Raw genomic sequence first — 10,863 nt, 5'->3', positions numbered from 1 at the left:
ACTGCAGTCATATAAAAGTGCAAGGCAACACATTTTATTTCAAAGGCCTAAATGGCATTAAGGTACAGCATATAAATACTGGTGAATCCAGAGATAGCTGTTACAGGATAACACAGACCATTCTTTCTTTAACACACGTTACATTCATGTTGACTTGAAGAGATATTTTACTTAGCATAGATGTGCTACAAACATAAAAGCCTAGCTGAGAAAATCTCAACTCCACGTACAAGTACTCAGCTAAAGAAAAGCCATGAGGAGTTTTACAAAATATGAAAATTTGTCTTAGATATAGTGCTATCACCTTGGGTTATTCCTACCACGGAGTATACCGGTACGCACACCTGAAGGCGAACATATTTCAGTTGATATACTTTGAGTTACATACAGTAGTAGTTAGTGTTGTAGAGACATTTGATTCAGTACTTAGATTACTGAACATTGTAATTTACATCCCTGCACATGATGTTTGTTTTTAATCTTCAAAATAAATAAATAAATAAATCATACAAACAAATATCTGAATGTTGTAAAGCCAGATTGATCCAAGACATTTGTGCTGTAGTTACACCCCATAACAAAAGTTTATGATAGATCAGACAAAAATAGCCTAAAATGGTGAATACTTCAATGATTGTAAGTTCCATAAGCTTAGTGCCATAACATAACCCTATTCGGTTGGAATCACTTTTCTTTTGTAGAGCATTTTGAAAAAGGTTTATCAAAAAAGTACCATCAGGGCTTGTGGGGATGAACAACTGTATATAAACACTAGATTTCTGATGCTATGTATTGGCCAATGAGAGGCTTTGAAGCCACAAATCGGCCATATTGGCACTCCTCAGAAGAAGCAGTCCTTCATTGGTATTCAGTATTTCAATTAAAATGTTTCAAGGACAAAATTACATGTATTTAAGTATTTATTTTGTTGTTGTAGTGGGGACAGTAACAATGTCTTTCTATATTTTGTTTAGCGCACATAATATAATTTAAAAGTATGCATTAAGTTGTCTATAATTGAATAAACATGGCAAGAATGAATGCAGACATTAATAAATGCATTTATATAGCTTCCAAAATATTTTTTACAATGGTGGGGGAGTAATAAAATGGAGGCGCAGTGGCTTCAAAGCAGTACTCCCTGCCTGTCATCTAGTGTATATAAATCATTGAAGGAAACAAAATCAAAGAAAGCACTTATCTTGCAACAAATTATGCACAGATTCAATTGTTCCTCCTCACATTTCCACCCAAGCCACCATTTAAAAACATATCCAAACCTATATTTTCATTCAGTAAAGTTTTTAAGCAACAGCACTCGGGCAAAGCTGAAACTTGGCAATGCGATTATAAGTATTGGTTTGATAAAGTCCTCTCATTATATCCTCTTCCTGTAGCAGAGTATCTGTTTTCTTCTCTTCTAGTATTTCACCTTCCCAGGGACTTGCCCATTCACTCCACTGTAGTCCACCATGTACATGGGCCATTGCTAAAAGTAGACAGAGACAAAGCAAAAGGAGGATACATTTGAGAGAGCATGAGGGAGATCAGTTATGCCGTTGCAGAAGCAAATGACGGTCCATCAATTACACAACCTTATTAGTGCCTTTTACAAATGCCTTTAATACCTACAAATATAATATGAATGTATAAATAAAGTCAACTGTGTCAATGTATCAAATCAGAGCATTTCCGTTATGTATTTTTGATAATGAAAGGGAAAGGGGGATACCTAGTCAGTTGTACAACTGAATGCATTCAACTGAAATGTGTCCGCATTTAACACAACCCCTCTGAATCAGAGAGGTGTGGAGGGCTGCCTTAATCGTCATCAGTGGGTTAACTGCCTTGCTCAGGGGCAGAACGACAGATTTTTACCTTTATCAGCTCGGAGATTTGATCCAGCAACCTTTCGGTTACTGGCCCAACGCTCCTACCCGACAGGCTACAATAACCACTAAATACTGTACAACAAACTGTTATATAATAGCTTTATTTGTATCACGTACCATCACTGGAATCTGATTGGTTGATACCCCTGACTCGGAGGGTAAGGACACTCGACTGCTCTCCAGGACTCTTTTGCGCTTGCGTCGATTGGTAGAAACCTCTTTCCCTTCTTAAACCACAAAAACAACACAACCGTTTTAAACGTACTTCTAAAGTACATGTGTCCTTATGGACTGCATTACTTAAAACAAAGAAGAAATTGGCTACTGTTTAACAATCCTTACCTGTGTTACATGTTTGGGTGCATATTTCCGCAAAAGGCCTGTAGAAAAGAAAATGTATTAAATATGAATTTCAGTTCTGTAGATGGACAGAGAAGGGAGCCTGGCTTTTGCCCAAGAGTGAGTCTTTCTACTAAAATTTCCACTCGTACAGTTCTTTCATGTCCTTCTTTCACATTTTAGGCTTTTAATCCAAAATCTAGGATATTTCTACAAACTCCAGATTCATACAATTATTACACTGACAAAGACACTCACTGTAGCTGGCTCTTGATGTTGATGGTGATATCATCTCGGGCTTGAAGGATCTTTTCCAGGCGGACTATGTCGTAAGTGTTGGGATTTCGGAAAAGAATATCATCCGGAAGGCCAATAACTTCAACAGAGTCGGGACTGGCACGGATCAGCTTGTATGGGACTATGACGGAGCGGTCCAGGCCCAGAGCGTCACCTGAACATGAAGCTATTCAGTCAGTTTGGGGCAGATTTTAACTCCCATTAAGTTAGAATTTTAACTAAGTTTGCATTGCATTGCATTGACGTCAATGGGAGACTAAGTGAATATTTAACTTGTGTGTAAATTGGGATTTACCCCTTTAGGAATAAATCACTAGATGTTAATACTTAAACTCATTTTTTTTTAGTAAGGCTTATATAGATAAAGCAAACTGTACAAATGGAGGATATACACTGACCATATTTCTGGTTGAAGAGTTCTTTCACTTGCTCACGGAGGATCACTTTCTCCCCCATGCGGTTGACCTCCTCGTCATCTGTCGGTTCAGGAGGAGAGGAGTCAAACAGAATTGGTGGGGACAGTTTAGCAATGTTACAATGCCTTCAGAAATGATTTACACTCCTTGAGTTTTTCAACATTTTGTTGTGTTACAGCCTAGTTTACAATGGATTAAATTTAGATTTTTGGGCATTGGCCTACACATAATACCCCATAATGTCAAAATGGAATGATGTTTTCAATTTTTTTTTACTAAATAATTAAAAATGAATAGCTGACAGTGGTGTAAAATACTTAAGTAAAAATACTTTAAAGTACTACTTAAGTAGTTTGTTTGGGTATCTGTACTTTACCTTTTATACTTTTGACAACTTTTACTCCCCATCATTCCTAAAGAAAATAATGTACTTTTAACTCCATACATTTTCCCTTACATCAGGACAAGAAAATGGTCCAATTCACGCACTTATCAAGAGAACATCCCTGGTCAACCCTACAGCCACTCATCTGGCGGACTCACTAAACACAAAGGATTGATGTCTGAGTGTTGGACTGTGCCCCTGGCTATCCGTAAATTAAAATAACAAGAAAATCATGCTGTCTGCTTTGCTTAACCTCTCTTGGGTAGGGGCAAGTATTTGACGTCCGGATGAAAAGCGTGCCCGTAGTAAACTGCCTGCTACTCAGGCCCAAAAGGTAGGATATGCATATTATTAGTAGGATAGAAAACACTGCAGTTTCTAAAACTGTTTGAATGATGTCTGTGAGTATAACATAACTCATATGGCAGGCAAAAACCTGAGAAAAAATCCAACCAGGAAGTGTGGAAATCTGAGGTTTGTAGTTTTTCAAGTGATTGCCTATCTAATATACAGTGTCTGTGGGGTTATTTTGCACTTCCTAAGGCTTCCACTAGATGTCAACAGTCTTTAGAACATTGTTTAATGCTTCTACTGTGAATGGGGAGAGAATAAGAGCGCTTGGAATCAGATGACAGAGAAAATTACATGAGCTTAATCACGCGCGCTCCTGTGAGAGTTAGGTGTGTTCCTTTTCATTTCTGAAGACAAAGGAATCGTCCGGTTGGAATATTATGGAAGATTTATTTTTATTTCATTTATTTCACCTTTATTTAACCAGGTAGGCAAGTTGAGAACAAGTTCTCATTTACAATTGCGACCTGGCCATGATAAAGCAAAGCAGTTCGACAACATACAAAAACACAGAGTTACACATGGAGTAAAACAACATACAATCAATGGTACAGATTTTAAAAAATTTATGATGAAAAATGTATGATAAAAACATCCTAAAGATTGATTCTATACATCGTTTGACATGTTTCTACGAACTGTAATATAACTTTTTTGACTTTTTGTCTGAACTTACTGCGCGAGCACAGTGCATTTGGATTACTCAACTGAACGCACAAACAAAATGGAGGTATTTGGACATAAAGATGTACTTTATCGAACAAAACTAACATTTATTGTGGAACTGGGATTCCTGGGAGTGCATTCCGATGAAGATCATCAAAGGTAAGTGAATATTTATGTTATTTCTGACTTCTGTTGACTCCAAAATGGCGGGTATCTGTATGGCTTGTTTTGATGTCTGAGCGCTGTACTCAGATTATTGCAAAGTTTGTTTTCGCCGTAAAGCTTTTTTGAAATCTGACACCCCTGTTGCATTAAGAAGTGTATCTATAATTCTTTGAATAACAGTTGTATATTTTATCAACGTTTATGATGAGTATTTCTGTAAATTGATGTGATCATTCACCGGAAGTTTTGGGAGGCAAAACATTTCTGAACATTACACGCCAATGTAAAATGGTGTTTTTGGATATAAATATGAACTTTATCGAGCAAAACATACATGTATTGTGTAACATGAAGTCCTATGAGTGCCATCTGATGAAGATCATCAAAGGTTAGTGATTCATTTTAGCTGTATTTCTGTTTTTTGTGACGCCTCTCCTTGCTTGGAAAATAGCTGTGTGGTTTTTCTTGTCTAGGTAATGTCCTAACATAATCTAATGTTATGCTTTCGCCGTAAAGCCTTTTTGAAATCGGACACTGTGGTTGGATAAACGAAAAGTGTATCTTTAAAATGGAATATAATAGTGTTTGAGAAATTTGAATTATGAGATTTTTGTTGTTTTGAATTTGGCGCCCTGCTATTTCACTGGCTGTTGGCGAGTGTGTCCCGCAGGTGGGACGCTAGCATCCCACATACCCCAGAGAGGTTAACCTCTCTAGGGTAGGGGGCAGTATTTTCACATCCGGATAAAAAACGTACCCGATATAATCTGGTTATTACTACTGCCCAGAAACTAGAATATGCATTTAATTGTTTGATTTGGATAGAAAACACCCTAAAGTTTCTAAAACTGTTTGAATGGTGTCTGTGAGTATAACAGAACTCATATGGCAGGCCAAAACCTGAGAAGATTCTGTACAGGAAGTGCCCTCTCTGACCATTTCTTGGCCTTCTATACCATCTTTATCGAAAACAGAGGATCTCTGCTGTAACGTGACATTTTCTAAGGCTCCCATAGGCTCTCAGAAGGCGCCATAACGTTGAATGATGACTTTGCAGCCCCTGGCTGAAAAACAGTAGCGCATTTGGATAGTGGTCGATCTGAGAATAATGAGACGGGTGCGCGCATGCACGTGAAGAGTCCATGTTACATTTTCAGTTTTTGAACAAAAAAGACGTCTCCCGGTCGGAATATTATCGCTATTTTACGAGAAAAATCGCATAAAAATTGATTTTAAACAGCGTTTGACATGCTTCGAAGTACGGCAATGGAATATTTTGATTTTTTTTGTCACGACATGCGTCCGCGCGTCACCGTTCGGATAGTGTCTTGAACGCAAGAACAAAACAGAGGATATTTGAACATAACTATGGATTATTTTGAACCAAAACAACATTTGTGGATGAAGTAGAAGTCCTGGGAGTGCATTCTGACAAAGAACAGCAAAGGTAATCCAATTTTTCTTATAGTAATTCTGAGTTTAGTGAACGCCAAACTTGGTGGGTGTCAAATTAGCTAGCCCGTGATGGCGAGCTATCTACTCAGAATATTGCAAAATGTGCTTTTGCCGAAAAGCTATTTTAAAATCTGACACCACGATTGCATAAAGGAGTTCTGTATCTATAATTCTTAAAATAATTGTTATGTTTTTTGTGAACGTTTATCGTGAGTAATTTAGTGAATTCACCGGAAGTTTTCGGTATGTTTGCTAGTTCTGAATGTCACATGCTAATGTAAAAAGCTGTTTTTTGATATAAATATGAACTTGAGTGAACAAAACATGCATGTATTGTATAACATAATGTCCTAGGAGTGTCATCTGATGAAGATCATCAAAGGTTAGTGCTGCATTTAGCTGTGGTTTTGGTTTTTGTGACATTATATGCTAGCTTGAAAAATGGGTGTGTGATTATTTCTGGCTGGGTACTCTCCTGACATAATCTAATGTTTTGCTTTCGTTGTAAAGCCTTTTTGAAATCGGACAATGTGGTTAGATTAACGAGAGTCTTGTCTTTAAAATGGTGTAAAATAGTCATATGTTTGAGAAATTGAAGTAATAGCATTTCTAAGGTATTTGAATATCATGCCACTCGATTCCACTGGCTGTTGACTAGGTGGGATACCCTAGAGAGGTTAATATAAGGAATATGAAATTATTTATACTTGTACTTTTACTTTTGATACGTAAGTATATTTGAGCAATTCCAATTAATTTTGATACTTAGGTATATTTAAAACCAAATACTTTTAGACTTTTACTCAGCTAGTATTTTACTGAGTGATTTTCACTTTTACTCGAGTCATTTTCTATTAAGGTACCTTTACTTTTACTAAAGTATAACAATTAGGTACTTTTTCCACCACTGATAGCTGAAATGTCTTGAGTCAATAAGTATTAAAGCCCCTTGTTCTGGCAAGCCTAAATAAGTTCAGGAGTAAACATTTGCTTAACAAGTCACATAATAAGTTGCATGTACTCACTCTATGTGCAAAAATAGTGTTTAACATGATTCTTGAATGACTACCTCATCTCTGTACCCCACACATACAATTATCTATAAGGTCCCTGAGTCGAGCAGTGAATTTCAAACACAGATTCAACCACAAAGTCCAGGGAGGTTTTCCAATGCCCTGCTAAGAAGGGCAGCTATTGCTAGATGGGTAAAAATGTAAAAAGCAGACATTGAATATCCCTTTGAGCATGGTGATACACTTTGGATGGTGTATCAATACACCCTGTCAGTACAGAGATACAGGCGTCCTTCCTAACTCTGTTGCCGGAGAGGTAGGAAACCGCTCAGGGATTTCACCATGAGGTCAATGGTGACTTTAAAACAGTTGCAAAGTTTAATGGCTATGATAGTGTCACGGGTGTCGTAGGGACTGGACCAAAACGCAGCAGGAACGTGTAAACTCATCTTCTTATCTTATTAAAGAAGGAAAACAAAAGAAACACGTATACAAAAGCAACAAACGACACTAAACAGTCCCGTCAGGTGCACGAACAGGAAACAACTACCCACAAAACCCATAGAAAAACACCCCTACTAAATAGGACCTTCAATTAGAGGCAACGAGGAACAGCTGCCTCCAATTGAAGGTCAAAACAATAAACTAGACATAGAAATAGAAAAAATAGAAAATAGAACATAGAAATACAAAACATAGAACACTACCCAAAAACCCCGACAACACAAAACAAATACACCGCTGCCACGTCCTGACCAAACTTCAATAACAAATAACCCCTTATACTGGTCAGGACGTGACAGATAGGATAAAACTGAGGATGGATCAACAACATAGTAGTTACTCCACAATACTAACCTAATTGACAGAGTAAAAAGAAGAAAGCCTGTACAGAATACAAATATTCCAAAACATGCATCCTGTTTGCAACAATGCACTAAAGTAATACTGCAAATAATGTGGCAAAGTAATTCACTTTTTGTCCTGAATCCAAAGTGTTACGTTCGTGGCAAATCCAATCCAACACATTACTGCGAACCACTCTCCATATTTTCAAGCATAGTGGTGGCTGCATCATGTTATGGGTATGCTTGAAATCATAAAGGACTAGGGAGTTTTTTCAGGACAAAAAAGAAACGGAACGGAGCAAAGCACAGGCAAAATCTTAGAGGAAAACCAGGTTCAGTCTACTTTCCACCAGACACTGGGAGATTAATTCAACTTTCAGCAGGACAATAACCTAAAACACAAGGCCAAATCTACACTGGAGTGGCTTACGAAGAAGACAGTGAATGTTCCTGAGTGGCCAACTTACATTTTTGACTTACAGTACCAGTCAAAGGATTGGACACACCTACTCATTCAAGGGTTTTTCTTTATTTTTACTATTTTCTACTTTGTAGAATAATAGTGAAGACATCAAAACCATGAAATAACACATATGGAATAATGTAGTAACCAAATAAGTGTTAAACAAATTAAAATATTTTTTATATTTGAGACTCTTCAAAGTAGCCACCCTTTGCCTTGATGACAGATTTGCACACTCTTGGCATTCTCTCAACCAGCTTCATGAGGTAGTCACCTGGAATGCATTTCAATTAACAGGTGTGCCTTGTTAAACGTTCATTTGTGGAATTTCTTTCCTTCTTAATGCATTTGAGCTAATCAGTTGTGTTGTGACAAGGTAGGGTGGTATACAGAAGATAGCTCTATTTGGTAAAAGACCAAGTCCATTTATGGCAAAAACAGCTCAAATAAGCAAAGAGAAACGACAGTCCATAATTACTTGAAGACATGAAGGTCAGTCAATGCGAAACATTTCAAGAACTTTGAAAGTTTCTTCAAGTGCAGTTGCAAAAACCATCAAGCGCTATGATGAAACTGTCTCTCATGAGGCCCGCCACAGGAAAGGAAGTCCCAGAGTTTCCACTGCTCAGAGGATAAGTTCATTTGAGTTAACTGCACCTCAGATTGCAGCCCAAATAAATGCTTCACAGAGTTCAAGTAACAGACACATCTCAACATCAACTGTTCAGAGGAGACTGCGTGAATCAGATCTTAATGGTAGAATTGCTGCAAAGAAACCACTACTAGAGGACACCAATAAGAAGAAGAGACTTGCTTGGGCCAAGAAACACGAGCAATGGACATTAGACCGGTGGAAATCTGTCCTTTGGTCTGATGAGTCCAAATTTGAGATTTTTGGTTCCAACCTCCGTGTCTTTGTGAGACACATAGTAGGTGAACGGATGATCTCCGCATATGTGGTTCCCACCATGAAGCATGGAGGAGGTGTGATGGTGTGGGGATACATTGCTGGTGACACTGACTGTGATTTATTTATAATTCAAGGCACACTTAACCAGCATGCCTACCACAGCACTCTGCAGCGATACACCATCCCATCTGGTTTGCGCTTAGTGGGACTATCATTTGTTTTTCAACAGGACAATGACCCTAAACACACCTCCAGGCTGTGTAAGGGATATTAGGAAAGTGATGGAGTGCTGCATCAGATGACCCGTCCTCCACAATCACCCGACCTCAACCCAATTGAGATGGTCTGGGATGAGTTGGACCGCAGAATTAAGGAAAAGCAGCCAATGTGGGAACTTCTTCAAGACTGTTGGAAAAGCATTCCTCATGAAGCTGGTTGAGAGAATGCTAAGAGTGTGCAAAGCTGTCATCAAGGCAAAGGGTGGCTACTTTGAAGAATCTCAAATATAAAATATATTTTCATTTGTTTAACACTTTTTTGGTTACTACATGATTCCATGTGTTATTTCATAGTTTTGGATGTCTTCACTACTATTCTACAATGTAGAAAATAGTAAAAAGAAAAACCCTTGAATGAGTAGGTGTGTCCAAACTTTTGACTGGTACTGTAAATCTACTTGAAAATCTATGGCAAGACCTGAAAATGGTTGTCTAGCAATGATCAACAACCAATTTGACAGAGCTTGAAGAATTTTTAAAATAGTAAATCGTCAAATGTTGCACAATCCAGTTGTGGAAAGGTCTTCGAGACTTATTCAGAAAGACTCACAGCTGTAACTGCTGCCAAAGGTGATTCCACACAGTATTGATTCAAGGGTGTGAATACTTATGTAACTAGCGCCTAACAGTGCAGCAAATGTCAAACAACTACACAAATAATAAATAATCAAAAACTAGAAACAAGAAATCAAGAATGTCAGAACTAATTAAATTAACAACCCAAATAACACTGTATCTGTAATCCAAATGCAATATATGCGTATATGCATGTTTATAAAATTAATACATGTATGTGGTGATAAGTGCACTGTATACTTTATTTTTGCTTGCTCTGGCATCTGCATGCTCCTATTTAATGGATGCTATCATGACAGTTTCAAACCAAGTATTCTTACAGCTGTTACAGGCTTTGGTTTTTCCATTTATGTTTTGGGGTTGGACTTTAGCACGTAGAGCTCGTTAGCACGTAGGGCGCACTGATTGGTGTCACATCATTGGTCAGTATGTGTTACACCTGTGCAGGTTGCCATCTGGTTAGTGGGAAGGTGTTTCACTTTGGCTGCCCCAGAGCTCTAGTTGTCTTGATCGATGCGGAGGGTTAACACCTTTAGTTGGCCCTTCGTTTTTTGATTTCTAGACAAACAATCCTTTATCTGATTTCCCTGATTTTGTTTTGCACCATCTTTTTTATTTGCTTCCTGTGTTTAAGTTTGGAGTGGGTTTTATTTTGTTTGCCTCTTCTTGGGCAAATTTAGTGGGTGCTCATGGTGGCTGTCTTTTAAGTTGTAGTTGTTGCTAGTCAACTTTAGTGGACATCCCCATGAGTGTCTTTCAGAACCCCTCCTAAAACCCCACCTGTTTAGTTTTGGTTGTTGGTCAGATCC

At 38.0% G+C, this 10,863-nt stretch overlaps 1 protein-coding gene across 3 annotated transcripts in view; it reads right to left on the bottom strand.

Annotated features, from left to right (window-relative positions):
* Positions 1-12: 12 nt before the first annotated feature.
* Positions 13-10,863, bottom strand: part of gtf2ird1 (GTF2I repeat domain containing 1) — a 57,150-nt gene continuing 46,299 nt past the window's right edge. For all 3 annotated transcript variants that reach the window (XM_029699919.1, XM_029699918.1, XM_029699917.1), the window contains 5 exons: positions 2,927-3,004; positions 2,490-2,682; positions 2,235-2,272; positions 2,010-2,119; positions 13-1,489 (listed from right to left, as the gene is read on the bottom strand). In XM_029699919.1, coding sequence (XP_029555779.1) covers positions 1,421-1,489; positions 2,010-2,119; positions 2,235-2,272; positions 2,490-2,682; positions 2,927-3,004 — 488 coding nt within the window. In that variant the 3' untranslated portion in view covers positions 13-1,420. The remainder of the gene's footprint in view (positions 1,490-2,009; positions 2,120-2,234; positions 2,273-2,489; positions 2,683-2,926; positions 3,005-10,863) is intronic.

Source organism: Salmo trutta, chromosome 19 (assembly GCF_901001165.1).
Source record: "Salmo trutta chromosome 19, fSalTru1.1, whole genome shotgun sequence".
NCBI lineage: Eukaryota > Metazoa > Chordata > Actinopteri > Salmoniformes > Salmonidae > Salmo > Salmo trutta.
The sequence above is the reverse complement of the archived record's forward strand: the minus strand, read 5'-3'. Positions and strand labels throughout refer to the sequence as shown.